This window comes from Ornithorhynchus anatinus, chromosome 7 (genome assembly GCF_004115215.2).
Source record: "Ornithorhynchus anatinus isolate Pmale09 chromosome 7, mOrnAna1.pri.v4, whole genome shotgun sequence".
NCBI classification, from domain to species: domain Eukaryota; kingdom Metazoa; phylum Chordata; class Mammalia; order Monotremata; family Ornithorhynchidae; genus Ornithorhynchus; species Ornithorhynchus anatinus.
In genome coordinates this window covers 32,808,565-32,827,147 of record NC_041734.1, presented here as the reverse complement: position 1 = coordinate 32,827,147, position 18,583 = coordinate 32,808,565, and the positions used below count along the sequence as shown (strand labels likewise).

The 18,583-nt window shown below is 42.1% G+C and overlaps 1 protein-coding gene across 7 annotated transcripts in view; it reads right to left on the bottom strand.

Moving 5' to 3' along the window:
• Positions 1-2,595: 2,595 nt before the first annotated feature.
• AGAP1 (ArfGAP with GTPase domain, ankyrin repeat and PH domain 1) overlaps positions 2,596-18,583 on the bottom strand; it is a 757,099-nt gene continuing 741,111 nt past the window's right edge. For all 7 annotated transcript variants that reach the window (XM_029069277.2, XM_029069278.2, XM_029069281.2 and 4 more), the window contains 2 exons: positions 7,813-8,068; positions 2,596-3,677 (listed from right to left, as the gene is read on the bottom strand). In XM_029069277.2, the coding sequence (XP_028925110.1) occupies positions 3,474-3,677; positions 7,813-8,068 (460 nt within the window). In that variant the 3' untranslated portion in view covers positions 2,596-3,473. The remainder of the gene's footprint in view (positions 3,678-7,812; positions 8,069-18,583) is intronic.

Sequence of the window (18,583 nt, the reverse complement as noted above, 5' to 3'; positions counted from 1 at the left end):
GCCCATCTCTTTCAGTACGTCATTATAAATGGATATGGCCTCTACACCACCTTTCTACAGCATGCATATGTTGAAGTGGGTGTTTTACTGGGGGATGGAATACTAGATCTATTCACAAGAGAGTCATCAGAAACAAAATTCAACTGTTGGTCAAAAGAGAGGGACAAAGAAAGGCAGAGTATTGTTAGGTCCCTCCAAAATTATTCTCATTTGTTTCATAATGTACCCAGTACAAGATCCCACTTTTTTCTCTGTTTACCCTCCTTCAGAGGGTAATAAAGACACAACAATCTCTGGGTCAAGAAGGCTAGCAACTAGCGGCAAGGCTAGACTACCGGTTTTCTTTTTACTTGTGGATAAAACCAGCTGGCTCTGCAAAAATCCATTCAAACAACCACTAACATGACCAAGGTCAAATAACACTTGCCTAAGCATACCTACCACTGTTCTTCAGATTTCAAGATCAAATTCAGGAAGCTGGTCTTTTTTTGGTGGGGGGGGGGGATTCTTTTTCAGAAAATTCTGTTTCATGTTTTTCTGCTTGTTCCTGTTGAATCTTTCCTAGAGTAGGCTGTGCTAGATTATGACACCCCCAGTTGTAGCTGGTTGCCCCATCTACTTGCTCTTACACATCACAGATCAGCCATGAAATTACCATTTAAAATCCGTCTCATCCACCGCCAAACACTGAATATTTCCATGCCTGACCCAGATACGCATGTCTCTTGCTGCCTTTGTGCTACACAACATTAAAACAGGAATAGCTCTGTGAATAAAGACACTCCAATTTTGTAAGCACCAACATATCGCTGCTTAGAACTGACACAGCCCTTTAAAAAGAGACTCTTTGAAACGGACTCATAGACTGAAGTTATTTGAGAGATGTGAGCTCAGGAATCCAGGCTTCCGCTATGAGCACATCAGCACACTTAAAGCGCCAAAAAGTGCACATCTCCTGGTCTTAGTCAAACAGAGATGGTGGCTTATGGTTTTGGTAGCAAAAATGTAGAGCTCAGTCAGTGGTCTTGGCAGGCTAAATGAAAAAGGAAACCCTTTTGGAAAATTATGCAACACACGTTAATATATTTATACTCCCAGAAATGCTCAACACAACCCTAATAAGGAATGACTCTTTCTTCACAGGGAGGATTTTGCTTTAAGTAGACTAATGGGACAAAAAACAATTTAGGATTTTTCATTTTACCATTTTAGAGTACTCTTTACAAAGGCTACTTTGGGAGTGTGAGGAAGCATAAAGGACAGTTACTGGACTGGACCTTAAAATAACTTAGAAAAATACAATGAAAGTCTTTTCCATTCATATTTAAAGTAAGTGTCCCATAACAAATCCTGGACCTAGGCTACTAGTGGAAGAATGCAAAGCCTCATCAGGGTGCTCAAAATTGCATACTTCACACATTTTCCCTGGATTGTTTGGAATTTTGATCATTTCTCTGGACCACCCACCCACTTCCCTGTATTATTTAAAGGTGAAGATTTTATTTGAAATGTTGGTCCACTTAAAATTCCATTCCATCTTCTCTTTTTTCTCTTACATTTTAATTAAAAAAGAAAAAGGAGAAAAAAATGGCCACAGTTCTGCAACACTGAAATCCTGTGAAATATAGGAATGTGAGCAAACAACTTTTTAAAATTACCTTGCCAAATGCACCTAATTTTGCATAATTGTTCTTGTTCTCTAATACAGCCAAGGAACCCATGACTCCAACTTGTTCTATGCTCTGTACAATCTCCTCTTATGGTTGAAGCCATAATGATATGTTTTGCTGAGCTGGACTTCCCATTTTATGAAAGATGACAGAAGACATCATCAACTGAATAGTTCCCGAATGTCAAAGTACATATTAAAATGGGTAACATATTGGCCACCATCCTCATTCTTTCCATCATTCAGTCGTATCTGCAGAATAGCCAGTGAGGCAGTGCAATCATGGCCTATCTTTGCAGAGTACATAGGGTTAGTTTTAGGTTCATTTTTTCTTTACCTTGTGGCCTTTTGTGTGTGGCATCTAAAATATGTTTGCACTGCATAAAGACACACATCGTCCCCTTTCCTTTTCTAACATGCCTCAGTATCTTTTTTTTCTTCATAATTGAAGTGGGTCACTATCTTATTCTGATATGTTTTTTCAAGATACCTCAAATAATGTGGAAAGTGTTTGCTGCTGGGTATCTTTTCCATGAACAAAGATCTGTAACCTTCTGATCCCAACTTCTTACACATTATTAGTCCATATCCAATACAATTTATAAATTAACAGAGGTGTCATTTGTCTGTACAAAAATCAATGCATATTTATGAACTTTTAAAAATTCAAATAGATTTTACACATATCTCATCTAAAGACACAATACAAAATCTGTATAACTTAGGCAATGCAGCACAGGAGTGACCAAAAATTCAACACATTCACCTTGGCAAAATGACAGAACATATCTCTTGTGGCTGAAAAAAGGAGCCTTTTATTCATTTATTTACTTTACTAAATGTACTTGAAATGTTATTGTTAGCAGTATTCATTATTCCTTTTCTGTAGTTCATAGTTACTCTTATTTATTTTTTCCATTTTGTTGTTACACCAAGGAGACTGCAGTCAAATAACACTCAGCAACTGGTTTTCTCTCTTTGGACTGAAAAATTAAACAGATACTAAATTATGACAGTGAATTTAGAAAGGAGGCTCCAAGGGCTCGAAAGAACATGTCTGAGATAATATGATGCTTCTAAGAATATTGCAATCACATCCAAGCAATCACCGAAGCGTGCCGTGTAACTACCTCCTCAGCTAATATGCTTTTTTCTCCGTGATGACTAATCATGTTCTATTAAACAGCGGTAATGCTGGAAGAACTCAACTATACAAGTGTAATGAAGCCAGTATTCTCCCTGGACAGATTAGCTACAACTGATTTGACACATACCATCATAGGAGCTTCAAACCTGACAAACTCTGTGCTTGCTTCTGATTTATGCCGTCAAGCTCTTCGGAGAAGAGAATGAAACCCAAGTGTTCCGTTTGGTAGAGGTGAAATGTACTGATGTGCTTAACTGCCAGTTAAGGAAAGTTACCATTTCTCTTTCTTCTCCTCTACCTGCTTCCCCCAGTCCCTCCCCCGACACTTGGAGACACCCCACCCCCAGGTGACCAGGCAAATGGTCCCATATCATGTGTGAAAATCAGAATGTGGGACCTCTTCTTTTCCTCCCCTTTCAGTGTTAATCATATGGGATCTTTATAAAGATGAAGGGATTCTGCAACTCCATCTCCTCTTCTCTTCATAATGTCCATATCGGTGACTCTATTCTGCTTGGTGGGTCGGGCTGAAGGGGGACAGAGGTGGAGAGAGAGGCCAGGAAGGCGACATGAGACTCACAGGTTACAACAGCAAAGAGAAATGGAGTAATGCGGCCGCTGATTTTATTTGCGTCAGCCAGTCGGTGGTCCCACTGCTCAGATGATGGTGGGCATCCGTCCACTGCTGTTGTTTCTGTTATTGTTCTTCCTGGACAGGTTGGGAGTCGCCATGAGGGCAAAGCGCTCGTCAGGACAGCCATACTGCAGGAGAATGTCAATGCACTCTTGACTTGTGGCTTGTCTGGCGTAGGCCAGAGCTGTGTTTCCATGGGCATCGCGGGCCATGACGTCAACGCCATACTGTGGAGACAACACATTCTTTTTACTAAGAATGGAATCAAAAACACTAGAGACCTGGCAGAGCTGGAGTGAGGGTGAGGGGCTAAACTTTAAAATGATAACAATAATAATAATAATAATGGTATTTGTTAAGTGCTGACTACGTGCCAAGCACTGTTTTAAGCACCAGGGTAGATACAAGGTATCAGGACGGACACAGTCCCTGTTCCACATGGGGCTCATATTCTTAATCCCCATTTCATAGATGAGGTAACTGAGGCCCAGAGAAGTGAAGTGACTTGCCCAAGGTCACCCAACAGACCGGTGGCAAAGTTGGGATTAGAACCCATGTCCTCTGATTCCCAGGCCTGTGCTCTTTCCATTAAGCAAAAGCTCACTGTGGGCAGGGAATGTGTCTATCAACTCTGTACTGTACTCCCCAAAGCGCTTAGTACAGTGCTCAGCACATAGCAAACGCTCAATAAATATGAATGATTGCAGATAGCTCCATGAACCCACACTGGTCAAGAACGTAAAACTCTCTCCTGATGACTCTAGTCAATGGCCACTAGACTGCTAGCTCCTTGAGGACAGGGATCATACCTACCTACTCTTTTTCAATGAACCCTTCCAAGTGCTCTGCATATAGTAAGTGCTCAACGGATATATATGTATATTTAATGGTATTTTTAAGGATTACTATGTGCCAAGCACTGTACTAAGTGTTGGGGTAGACATAAGCTAATCAGATTGGACATAGTCCATCTCCCATGTGGGGTCCACAGTCTTAATCCCCATTTTCCAGATGAGGTAACTGAGGTACAGAGAAGTTAAATGACTTGCCCAAGGTCACACAGCTGACAAGTGGTAGAGCTGAAATTATAACCCAGGTCCTTCTGACTCTGGTGCTTTATCCATGCTGCTTCTCAGTACCATTGATTGACTGACTGGAGTTGTGAGATGTCAGAATCCAGGTTCTTGGATAAAGGAAGCTTGAACATACGGTACAGTTTTTCCATGTCAGCAAAGAGTATTTCACATAGTATTTATACAATTAGCTTCCTAATTTTAAAAATGGAAAAAAAAATCTATTTCTCAGGCTCTACCTAAACAGATCTACTGGGGAGGTGAGCTCCTTGAGGGTAGGGATCTTGTCTTTAATTTCCAGTGTACTCACCCAAGCACCTTGTACGGTGCATCCTTTAGGTGCACTGTCAGTTTGATTTAATCAAATTGAGTGTCTGCTGGACAGAGAAATGGTGGGTGATGGGAGGCCCCAAGGGGCAGTGTTTGGGCACTGTTATACTGGGAACTACAGGTGATCTTTCTAATGAAACCATGCCATGAATCCCTCAGCTGGAGAACTGATTTGCTGGGCTCAGGCCAGTTAGCCTGGAGTTATTTCCTCCAGTCCCCACTTCTTAGGGCCCAAAATGGATTAGGGTGAGCTGTCCTGAGCCAGGTAGGAGACTGTGAGATGTGTGAAATGGCACTGCTGCATCTTCTCCTTCCCTCCAGCTCTCTTGATCTGATCCCCAGAGAGCACCCAATCCAGTCCTGCTCTGGGCCACTGGCATTCTTGTTCTGGTGATGATACTGGGCCAACCTCTACTGCTGCTGCTGGAGATTAGTGGCAACCACTCGGGACCGCAAGCTTCTAGCTAAACTGGAATGCTATTCCTTTTTTAAAAAAATGGTATATGTTAAGTGCTTACTATGTGCCAGATACTGTTACTAAGCCCTGGGGAAGACACAAACTAATTAGGTTGGAAAGAGTCCATGTCCCACAGGGGCTCAAACTCTTAATCCCCATTTTACAGATGAGGTAACTGAAGCACAGAGAAGTAAAGTGACTTGCCCAAAGTTACAAAACAGATAAGTGGCAGAGCTGGTTTAGAACTCAGGTCCTTCTGACTCCCAGGGTTGTGCTCTATCCTCTAGGCCATACTGCTTCTCAGTTACTCAGTCGGGCAGTGAGTCTTGTCAAAGCTGCTCTCAGGCAGCACACCGGGTACTCTTTTTTATGGTATTTATTAAGCATGTACTATGTGCCAGGCACTGTACTAAGCACTGAGGCACTGTACTAAGTGCTATTCCTTCTGGACCACTGGATTTGGGTAGCATGGTCTGATTTCTGGCATATTCTACTGATGCTTGTCCTGGAACGTGTCAATATAGACTTGAAAATAATAACAGCTTGTGAAATCACAAACTCTTGACTAAACCAAGCCAAGTCGGAAATACCATTTATGAAATTTCAGAGATGGATTAATAATTGTGATATTTAATAATAATTACAGTATTTGTTAAGTGCTCACTAGGTGCTACTCACTGGATTATTTCTGACTTCTCTGAATGACAAAAAAAGGCCAAGATATTTTGACTATGGGAACCTTTTTGTCAATACTCTCATGAGTCAAAAAAAATTTAATGATGGATTTTTTTTTTAAACAAAATAAAAAAAAATCAGATTGGGATCTGAAACACATTTTTGTCAGACAGCCCGGGAGAGAAAAGGTTTGACTCCAGAGATGAAGTTTTAGGAAACTGATAGCAGTAAAAACTGGCAATAATGAAAACTGCTTTTCAACTTTTAACTCAAGTACGCCTCATTAGCTGCCTCTTCCCCTTTAACATTCCTCCTTTTAGTGTCCAGCACTTTTGAGCAGAGGCTCCAAGATTCATTAGGAAGGCAGGGTTAGCATTTAAAGTAGACTTAAGAATTCAGATTTCACACTGGTTAAAAGAGGGGAGAGCAATGGGTATTTAGCTATCCACAAAAATGTGGCTGATGGATTTTACCATTTTATAGGAAAGAAACTAAATAATTTTGGGGGAGCTGAAGATTTTAGGTATCTCCTCTTCCCTCTAGGCCCCCATTGCATATCTTGCCATCATCTGTCTCTGTTCAGCTTTCTTCCCTCTTCTAGCTGTTTAGAAGTTTAGGCAGATGAGGGGCAGGGAAAAGGTCGAGGAGCAGCAGGAGAGGGGAAAGCAGAAAAGGAGAATAACTGTGGTATTTGTTAAATGTTTACTATGTACCAAGCACTGTTCTTAGAACTGGAGTAGATACAAGGTAATCAGTTTGGACATAGTCCCTTGTCCCACACGGGGCTCACAATCTTGATCTCTATTTTATAGATTAGGTAACTGAGGCTCAGAGAAGTTAAGTGATTTGCCCAAAGTCAAACAGCAGACATGAAGCAGAGCCGGGATTAGAACCCATGTCCTGTGACTCCCAGGACTGTGCTCTTTCCACTAGCCCATGCTGCTTCTTAAGGTCAGGGGGCAGAGAGGTGTAAGGTGGGAAAAGGTAATAAATTGAAAGAGGATGGGGAAAAGGCAAAGTGGGGAAAGGGGAGAAGGGAGAAAGGAGAGTAGCAAAGGACCAAAAGGCACAAGTCACCCCTCTTTGCTTCTGCATTGGCTCGGTTGTGACCCAGCTCAGGATGGTATTTGTTAATGAGGGTATTTTTTAACCACTTACTATGTGCCAAACACTGTACTGAGCCCTGGGGTGGATACAAGCAAATAGAGTTGGACACAGTCCGGGTCCCATGTGAGGCTCACAGTGTCAATCCCCATTTAACAGATGAGGTAACTGAGGCCCAGAGAAGTGAAGTGACTTTCCCAAGGTCACACAGCAGCCAGGTGGCAGAGTCAGAATTAGAACCCATAACCTTCTGACTCCCAGGCCCATGGTTTACCCACTATACCATGCTGCTTCTAAGGGCTGCTTGCGCCTTTATTACCTCCAGTGGAATCCTGCGGTGAACTACCACATCCGGGCTGAATTGTTGTCAGAGACACCAGGCGGTAGCAGCAGCAACCTGACCCAAAACAGGCCACTTCACCCAGGCATATGGTGGCAATTTGGCCACTGCCCTATCTGCATTGGCCATCCCTGGGACTGTGAATTCTAGAAACTGCTTTTCAGTGCCTTCTTAGCTGCTCTGAGCCTTCAGTAGGTCGCACCCTCTCTCCCCATGAGCTCTGCTCACTTTGTTCTCAGATCTGGGTTCAGGCCACCCCTGCTGCTCAGTTCAGATTCTTTGCTCTGCTTCTCTCCCTCTCCCTTCCACCAGTCAGGAGTGGGGTGGAAGTTTGTCAATTATCCATATGGTGCTTCCCACAGTCACCCTCAAGGGGCACTTACCCAAATTAAGAGTTGAACTAAGACGACATTCCCCTTTCGGCAGGCCAAGTGGAGAGCGGTACGCCCATCCGCCTCTCCGCAGGTCTCGTTCACTTCTTCCCGGGAGCCATGGGCAAGCAGCAGGATGACCGTCCGTAAATCTTCATCAGCAGTGGCTCTCAGCAGGTGCTGGCCCAGGGACAGGTCCATGCAGGGCAGTGGGGCGAGGAAGAGTTTCTGTTCATATTTTGCCCGGATCCAACGTTCTTTTTCTTCCCTGAAAAAAAAGAATCAGAAATGGCTTGTTCAAAATGGTTTCAGTCTCTCAGAGGAAGTGCCATAAAAGTTAAGGTTGATAAATCTCCAACTCGGGGTGACAGGGGGCCCTTTGCTAATGAGGAGATCAGGGTTCAAATGGCATCCATGTTCTACACCAGGATTAAAGGGTATTAAATGGAGGTAATTCATTTGGGTTCACCATCTGGGTGGGCTCACCTCCTGCAATGCCTCATGCTACTTTCGAGGATTCACCATCGGAAGCAGTGTGGCTTGGTGGTCAGAGCATGGGACTGGGAGGCAGAGGACCTGGGTTCTAATCCTGGCTCCGCCACTTGTCTGCTGTGTTGACTTTTCTGTGCCTTAGTTCCCTCATCTGCAAAATGCTGTTCTCCCTCCCACTTAATAATGTTGGTATTTGTTAAGCGCTTACTATGTGCCGAGCACTGTTCTAAGCGCTGGGGTAGACATAGGGGAATCAGGTTGTCCCACGTGGGGCTCACAGTCTTCATCCCCCTTTTACAGATGAGGGAACTGAGGCACAGAGAAGTTAAGTGACTTGCCCACAGTCACACAGCCGACAAGTGGCAGAGCTGGGATTCGAACTCATGAGCCCTGACTCCAAAGCCCATGCTCTTTCCACTGAGCCACGCTGCTTCCCACTTGAACTGTAAGCTCCATGTGGAACCTGACTAGCTTGTATTTACCCCAGCACTTAGTACAGTGCTTGGCATGTAGTAATTGCTGAACACATACCACAATTATTATTAGTATTATTGCTGCATTAGTGACACCACAACATACCTTGCAAGAGAAGCACTAGAGGATTTTGGGCCAACTCAGAAATGACCAAGGTGGTGGGCACGGTTTTCTTTGAGTGCTCAGAGTCCCCTAGGACTACAGCCTTTACGAGACCGAGAGCAATACACACCGCTCAAACTGCTCTCATTAGGTCCAACGGAGGAGTATCTTATACTGCCCAAGGGTTGTGGAACCTTTACTGAGGGCTCCAGGCTGGAAAGCAACTCAGATGCTGGGAAATCCGGCACTGCATGACCACATTCATGCCTGTTATGTCAGACCACCACAGAGTTTCAGGATGGGCTACCTGGAGATGCATGGTCCCCACTAATGCTAGTGAGGCAGTCATGACCTGTCTAGGCTCCTCTAGGCTTAGTTTATTGCATCAACTACACTTGGGGACTACAATTCTTTAAACCCATCATAATAATTCATTCATTCATTCAACCATATTTATTGAGCGTTTAACAAATAATGAAAATACACTGAATTATATGCCTTTGTGTGCGCTGTTGCATATTGCCACTCTGGGTAATACTTTATTTAAATACCATTCAGAAGCTTACAATCTAAAAGATTTAGAGCTGTTGGTAAAAATCCTGGTTCTGTTCACCAGAATAATATCCCAAATCTGTAGAGTGCATTTATTTTTCCAAAACACTTTCATCCAAGTCATTTGATTTTAGCCTCACCAGAGCCCAGTGAGGAAGGAAGAGGCAGGTGGAATTCACCCCGTTTTACAGATGAAGAAACCGAGGCACAGGGGGATTAAGTGATTTGCCTTGAGATCATTCAACAGGCCAAGGGCAGATGTGGAACTAGAACCCAAGACTCCTAACACCCAGGTCCAGGCCTTCCTACCAGACTTCACTGTCTCTTATGGGAGTGATAGTGACCATTTCTTTGCTACATCTCTAGCTGTGGGGCGACATCATTGTTTCACCTCCCACAACATTTTGGGCCACTCCCAACCTGCCGATCCCAGATCTCTGAGAAGACCTGGAGCTTCTGAATCCTGTTAGCCTTCAAAGCTCTCCCAAGCTCCATTCCACTTGTTCCCCCCGACCAAATGAATCATTCCTATTTGCCCTTGCACTTGCATTGAAAATGGAGTCCTCTGTGTTTGCGACAAATGAGATCCCAGAAAATTCCCACTAGGGCCCCTGGGGTGGAGAGGAGGCAGGGGTTGAACAACAGGGGATAAAAACTCTTTTAGTTGAGGCATTAGGGAAGGCCGGGTGTCCGCTAAGGAAGTCTGCCCTTTCTGAGATCCATCAAAGGAGAAGGTGCTTTGGCTGACTAAATGAAACCTGTTTCCTCCTTGCCAAAATGCATTCTTCAAGCACCACTCAATTTCCCCAGGCTCAACTTTCCCAGAAATTGGCCCCAGAGACTCTGACTTCCTCCCTCTGAAGAATACAACAGAATGAAGTCCACATTTTCTGAAGAACAATGGCAGATCTTACAAGAAGTTCTTCCTCTTGAGGATGTCCACCAACTAAAAAGTGGCACTGGAGATATGGATCACTCAAATTCATATCTTCCCTATAGGTCAGGAGGAGTGTTTCTTGAGAGATCAGAGTATTCGATGCATATCATATCCAGGATTTGGGAAGAAAACTCATTAGTGATGAGTTTTTTTTTCCCCTGGAGTACAAAAAGAAGGACTCTGCTTACACCTTTTAGCCATGTTTACACTACCCCTAGTAATCTAGTGTCAGGTTAGCCCTAATCTGTTTTTAAATACTTAGGTAAACAACTTCTTCCAAGAGTAAATCTGGATTAGTTTTGCATCACTTCCTGGTACATGCAGAGTGACCCTATGGTAACCTCTCTGACTCCTTTCACACAAAGATTTCCAGGTCAAATGTTTCACTACACTGAGGAGTGACATTTTAGACTAGGCTGTAGACAATGTGCAAATGCAAGTAATTTTTCACCCTGAACGCAAACCAGAAGTAGTGAGCATCAAGAAAATACCTCTGGACACTTGATCCAGAAACTGCCTTTAAAAACAATGAACATGGTGCAATTGAAATATTTGATTTGTATGATTGTAAAACTTCAGTTAAAATGAAGTACATCACAAGAAAATTACAAGTTCAAATTATGAAAATTCCAAGTTTAAATTACTGTTGTATCTTTTAAGGACAGGAAAACAAAAACGCAAACAGAACTAATGGGAAATTTATCAACGGACGGTAAACCCTTGAGTCTTATTTCTCTATGTCCTAGTTGATAGTTGTTAAATGCAAAAAAAATAAAAATGAGCAAGTCAAAATTTACAAACAGGGACTACATTTCCTATTATGGTTAAATTTACTCAAAACATTTCTAGATCTCTGAGCAAGATTACAATGACAAGAACAGACCCATTCAGAGCTCTTTTATGTATCCATACAAGTGCATCCACAGGGCTGGTGAACCCTTAGAGTTCAGTATCTGGAGGTCACTCAGTGTCTCCCCGCCCCCGCCATCATTTACTCAAATATAAGACAAAAATGACTCAGACTGAAAGGCCAAACACACTCCAATTGCTGACGTGTTTGGGCAGTTGATAAACACTATGTGGGATTTTCTTTGTTGGTTTTTTTTTTTTCAAAAACGGAGTATTCTTTGTATTTTTTACAGCAGGAATTCTGGCAGTAAATACTCATTATTCAATACTCACTAGAAAAAGGATTTGGGAAGTGCCTTGATTATTTGAAAAGGGGTCCATCAAATTGTACAATTGTAGAACAAAAACTGTGTTAAATGTCGTTGGGATGTGCCCTAAGCTTAAAGATAAAGAACAAAACTTTTCTGCAAATATCTTGTTCAAAGCTTTGGTAAAAAGGCAGCAGTGGAAGCATGAAAATACCATTTCTTTACTTCTTCCTTTCCAAACACCAACTTGGTTCCTTCCCTGCAGACTCCATCGACTCAAAGTTGCTCTGGCAGTTCTATTCAAGCAGGGACATCTATTATCTTAGGTAACCATGGTTCTGACTGAAGTTGTTTGTGGTTCAGAGAAACCAGAAGCTTTAAATAAACATTTCTATTTTATTCAGAACCCAGCAATGGGTAGAGAAGGGTCTTTTTTTTATTTCTGTTGGGTTTCTAGGAGATGAGATCAGCTTCTGTCTCAGCTGTAGCTCCCTCAAACAACTGATGCCCAGTTGAAAATTTTTCACAATAGCACTAAGCTTTTAATGCATCCCTCACTGCTGATCCAGCAACTATGTTTGTTGATTACTATGTTTGCATTATTGAAATGCAAAAATATTCCTCAAGCTTTTGGTTGAAATATATTCAAAATAGAATATTATCTATGGAAAATGAAAATTTATTAGTAAACCTTGAACTTTTTCCACAAATAGGAAGTATATTTTCATCATCATTCAATGTAGAAGTATTAAAGGATAATTGAATGCTTGCATTTAATTCAAAATACAAATCTCAGGGGAGATAAGGAAAAAAGGCATGTTTGCTATTACAACTATAGTGGGAGGTAAGATTCTCCCTCCTCCTCTTTCTGTTAATCATGTACCACCAACCCCCACCCTTGGATCACCCCCACAGTCTGCTTCTCTAGATTACTGCCACAGAATGTTGTTGGAAGAAATCCAGACTGATTTCTGCCACTTTAAATTCATCCTAGCTTGCTACAATTCAGGATTCTCTTCTGCTCGACAACACTCACTTTCCTCTTTCATTGATTCCCAAGCCCACTGCACCAACAAGTACCCCAGACCTTTTCACGCTTTACTGAAGTTCCCAGTTCCCCCATCTCCCCATTTCTAACCCCTGATGACCTTACCAACCACTTTGTATGCAAAATAAGACCCCACCAATGTGAACTCCTCCAAGCCCTACCCTTGCCTGTCTTTATTCTTCCCATGCCAAACTATTAGCTGAACCTTATTCTTGACTTCCTCCTCTATCCCCTTGCTCACGCTGTTTCCCTGGTTTGGAACTTCTCCCATCCCTACATCAGAGAGACCATAGCTCTCCCCACTTCCAAATCCCTCCAAAAATTCCATCTTCTGGAACAAGCTCTCCCAGATTCAGTTTCCAGCTCCCTTAGCTGCATCATCCCTCTAGTCCTTATGAACTTATTTACACCCTCCTTATCATACACATATATGAGTAGGCATGTGTGCTCTCTTTATTTTGACTATTATATTTACTTAATTTGTAAATATTTTTATGACTGGCTCCTCCAGTAGATTACAAGCTCCTATTGGGCAGGGAATGTGTCACTTCATTATTCTCTACTTCCCAGGTGCCTAGCACAGTGCACCTCACCAAATGGATGCTAAACTACTACTTGCTACTTGCCTTCATATTTCCACATTCTCTTTTTCCTCTTTCCCAGCTGCTTCTCCAGAGGTTTCCTGAATGTTCTTAAAATCTACTCCATCCACTTCCGACCAGGATCCCATCACCTTTAATGTCTAGAAACTCTTGGTGTCACCTTCCTTTCCTCCCCTACTAACACCTTCTTCCTCTCATTCTCCATTGGCTTTTACCCTAAACTTTCATATATGCTCAAGTCCTTCCTACACATGCATGCCCTATGATCCAACATGGTTACATTTCTTGAAAATATGGCTGCATTGAGGGGTAAGTTTGTCCAAAGACTGGTATGCAATTGATTTGATTCTGGTGCAGAATCAGTCCTTTTGTGATGGGAGAGGACTAGATAAAAATAAACTGTGAGCTCACCCTACCCCTTCCTCCTTTCATCTCACCCCACCTAATTATTTTATCTGTTGTTTGACTTACTAGACTGTATACTTCTCAAGGGAAGAAATACATCTTCTATTATATACTATCCTTTGGTTCTCCTGAATGAAATGTTCTTGCAACCATCACTGAATCAAAGGCTTCTTCTGCTTGGATGTCCCAAAGGCACCTCAAGCTCAAAATGTCCACTATTTAACTTCCAAATCCTGCTGTTTTCCCCTTCACAGCATCTCCAAAATCTGCCTCTTTCTTTCCAAATTGTCACCATACCAGTCTAAGTACTACAAGTACTATTCATATCCTCTCTTGACATGTGCATCTGCCTCCTTTTATCTGCCAGCTTATCTTTTCAGTCCATATTTTGCTTTGCTGTCCAGATCATTTTTTCTAAACCATTGTTTTATGGATGTCTTCTCTAAATCACCCATTGGTTGCCCATTCCTCTTTTGCATCAAGCAGAAACTCCTGATCCTTAGCTTTAAGACACTCAAAAAGCTTATATATTTTTCCTGGCACAAGCATTTAATAAATTTAATAAATATTATTATTCTTCCTCCTCTTTTAATTTAAAGATTAAGGTTCCATGGTTTGAAGTACAGAAACTTGTCTGGAGTGACTTCTTGACATTTTATTTGGAAAGATGGCTGTTCCCAAAGGACTACTGCTCCTTAAGACACTTTTGGACAGCCATCTCTGATTTAGTAGACGATCCTGGAGTTGGAGCTGATATGACTCGTGTGAGCAGAAGTCTTGTGGTTCACTCTGACCACGACCAGTCAGTCAATCAATCATATTTATTGAGTGCTCACTGGGTGCAGAGCACTGTACTAAATTCTTGGGAGAGTATAATATAATAGATTTGGTAAATGTGCTCCCTGCTCAATGGGATTGTGTTGGCAGCATGTTCTGTTTGCTCAGTTCCAAAGCACTTAGTACAGTGTTCTGCAAATTGCTGATGCTCAACAAATACTACTGATTCTCACGAAAGAAAAATAAAATATCAAGTGTATTCTTTAGACCTTACACTGCTCTGTGAGCAACAACAGTAATAATAATGGACTTTTTAAGCACTTACTATATGCAAAACACTGTACGAAGCACTGGGGTATACATAATGTATGCAGATCAGACATGATCCCTATGCTCTGGCAACTCAAGTCTTTGTCACTTTGCCAAGATGTTCCCAATGCTTTATCCACCCTCCTGACCCAATCTCTTTTCTGGGTGAATAATTCAAAGGGAAATGATTAAAATTAAACTATTAAAACTCTCAAAATTCTATAAAGGGGAACTTTTTTCTTTCTGTCTGAGAGACTGTTTGGCTAAATCTGCTTCACCCTGGAAGTCGGGAGACTGTGACATAAATATGATCATTGTTACTTTGATGCCCCAATTTGACTTCTGGGAGCCACAGCTTGTCTTCGTTGAGCCTTTCATTTTCCCCAAGGAAGGCCTGCCCAAGAGCAGAGTTGTCAGCAGTAGATCACTTAACCTCATTCCAATCCCCTGGAGGACCACTGTTCACATCCCCTGTTAGCTAATGAGCTAAAAAATGAATTATTGGAGCGGTCAGCAATAAGCAGAAAGAGGAGGCACAGCGCTTCATTTCAGCGCCGTGCTGACATACCTTTAAATAAATCAAGTGAATAAGAGTGAGAGGAAATGAGAGAGTGAACAACTAATCAGGAGAAAGACACTGAACCAATCCCTAAAAATAAAAGAAAACGGAGCAATTGTAAAACTGCTAGTAAATATTGCTTTTCTCTTCTTGTTGAACAGCATTAAACCTTTCCAAGGACAACCTCTTTCTAGATTTGAAAAAGGACAAAGGAATTTTCATAATACACCCCAGCAAAAGCTGCTTGTAAGTGCAGTCAACGTGTTTACTCTGTCAGCCAGATATATTAGCATAGTTTTTTCTGGTTCAGAAAACAGGCTAAAACCAGCCTCCTGGAGATGTTACACACGATACGGTTGGCTCTTCGGTAATTCGCCAGACCTGGGAGAACTTTCTTCCAAAGCACAACTGACTGAGAAGGACAAAACCATCCTGCTTCACCTGACCTTGATGGCTAGTAATACTGTACTCCAAAATCGACTCCCAGGGTGACATTTTATTTAAAACTCGTGGACTCACTGAATGCCCAATTGTGCCCTAACAGATCTATAGAAAATTGGATGAGATAAGCACCAATTTGTTTTGGTTTATGATGATGAAAATAATTCTAATGCCAATTAATAATACGAATTCCATGGCACTTAAACTACTTCCTCTCCCTCAGGTTACTTCCATATATATTACTGCATTGTTCCTCACATATTTTTAATTTTAAAATTTAGGATTACAACATTCAAATAAGATAGGTAGATTCAGATACGGTCATCTCCATTTTAGCATGAGAAGCAGTGTTGCTTAGTGGAAATAGCACAAGCCTGGAGTCAGGAGACCTGGGTTCTTATCCAGGTGCTGCCACTTGCCTGCTGTGAAACCTTGGGCAAGTCACGTAATTTCTCCGTGCCTCAATTCCCTCATCTGTATACTGGGGATTAAATACCTGTTCTCCCTCTGATTTAGACTGTAAACCCCCTGTGGGACAGGGACTGTGCCCCACCTGATTATCTTTAATCTATCCCAGCACTTAGTTCAGAGCTTAGCATATACCACAATTATAATTATTATTATTATTACCAGTGACAAAACTAAAACCTAAAAAAGCTCAGGGACAAATCAATAAAGTATTCTTTGAGGGCCTATTGTGTGCACAGCAATGTACTAAGTGCTTGGGAGACTTTGTACAAAAGAATTAGCAGACAAGACCCCTGACCTCGAAGAGCTTAAAATCTAGTCAGGTAGGCAGACTCTAAAATAAACTACAGGGAGGATACTGTTTAAGTTGTAGGTTAATAGTAATAACTGTGGTGCGATAAGCATTTACTATGTGCCATATTCCGTGCTAAATTCTTGGGTAGATACAAGATAATCAGTTTGGATACAGTCCCTGTTCCACATAGGGCTCACAGTCTAAGGGGGAGGGAGCAACGGTATCTACTCTCATTTTACAGATGAGGAAACTGAGACACAGAAAAATTAAGTCACTTACCCAAGGTTACACAGAAGGCAAGTGGTAGAATTGGGATGACAACCCAGGTCTCCTGACCCTCATTCGTGTTCTCTTTCACCTAGGTCATGATGTGTAAGATATGTACATAAGGACTGTGGGCACTGTGAGTTCATAAATACTTAGATGGCAAAGAAGAGTTGAAGTAGCAGTTGTGGGGGGATATAATCTGAGAAGATTAGAAATTAATCAGAAAGGTCTTCTGGAGGAGACATGATTTCAGAACAGTTCTGAAGATGGGGAGAGTTGTGGGGTGTTAGACTGAAGGGAAAGGGAGTCCCAAGCAGGAAGAAAGGCATGGGAAAGAGGCCAGAGGTGAGAAAGAAAAGAATAAGGCACACTGCATATACAAGATTGAGAGGACTGAAGAGCATGAGCATGATGTGGGAGTTGATAGTGCATTCTTTAGCCTTCAATTTACCTTTTCTTGGAATTAACACTTCGAATTGTGAAAAAGTCAGATATTTTAGATCTTTCATTTCCATCCTTTCCCAGAAAGGAAGCCTAAACTTTGAACACTGTTGATTTACAAGATGGGTATTACTGGTGTTTAGAATAAGGAAGATTGGGAGAACCCTCAACAAGTATTAAGTAAAGTATTTCACTTCATTTTGAGTGGATTTTTCCAGTGCTGCAACTCCCAAACTTTTCAGTTTGAGGAAACATGCAGGGGGCCAAGACCCCATTGTGCTGTCTACTTTTGACTGCCCCTCTCTTCCTGTCTCAGCTGCGTCTTGCTTAGGGGAAGCAGCATAGTGTAGTGGATAGAGCATGGGCCTGGGAATAAGACGGTCATGGGTTCTGTGGCCCTGGGCAAGTCACTTGACTTCTCTGTTTCTCAGTTACTTCATCTGTGACATGGGGATTGAGACTGTGAGTCCCATGCAGGACAAAGACTGTGACCAATCCGATTTGTTTGTATCCACCCCAGGGCTCAGTACACTGCCTGGAACATAGTAAGTGCTTATACTAAAATCATTAAATATACCACTTTTAGCATGGAACGTGTGAGAGCTACCCCCTTCTCTCAGCCCAAAAAGTGTCAAACTAGCTTCAGAGTTTGTATTCTTGGTTGAAGTTAAAGGGGGTGAGGGCCGTCTGGCTGTGAACCAGAACAGTGTGAGGAATCCCGGTCTGAGGGGGTCCCAAGTTGGGACCAGCACTAACTGCTGCTGAGATTTAGATGAAGGGTGAGAAAGCCTCTCACTGCCACTACGTCTGGGTAGTAGAATGTGAGCTATGATCAACAAAGCACCAGTCGTTACAGAGCATCTGGCTGTTTGTGTAGGAATCGATCACTATTAATCAGGAGACGAAAAAAGGATTCACCATCAAAGTTAAGTTTTGTTCTGTTATAACTAGTGTGATCGAGTGACGTTTACAGAATCCCACAACAGCCTCTTTCCCTATTTACAGCAACATGGCCTAGTGGAAAGCACATGAGCCTGGGAGTCAGAGGATCCAGGTTCTAATTCTGGCTCTGCCCTTGGCTGTGTGACCTCAGGGGAGTTGCTTCGCTTCTCTATACCTCAGTTTCCTCATCTGTAAAACAGGAATTTTATGCCCGTTCTCCCTCTCTTTATCCCTTACAAGTGGGACAGGGATTGTGTTTGACCTGATTAACTTGTATATAACCCAGTACTTAGTATGCTACTTGACACATAGGAAGCGCTTAACAAATATAATAGTAAAAATAATAATAACAGAAATAATAAGAAGGAGGGAAAGAACAAACTGAGTGCCAATGGTCTGGAGTTTCTGCTTGATGAGGAGGAAGACGGGTAACCATTTGAGGTCAAAGCCTTCATAAAAAAAGGACAGACACACTAGGGTATTTGTTCATTCACACATTCATTGGTTCTTTCCTT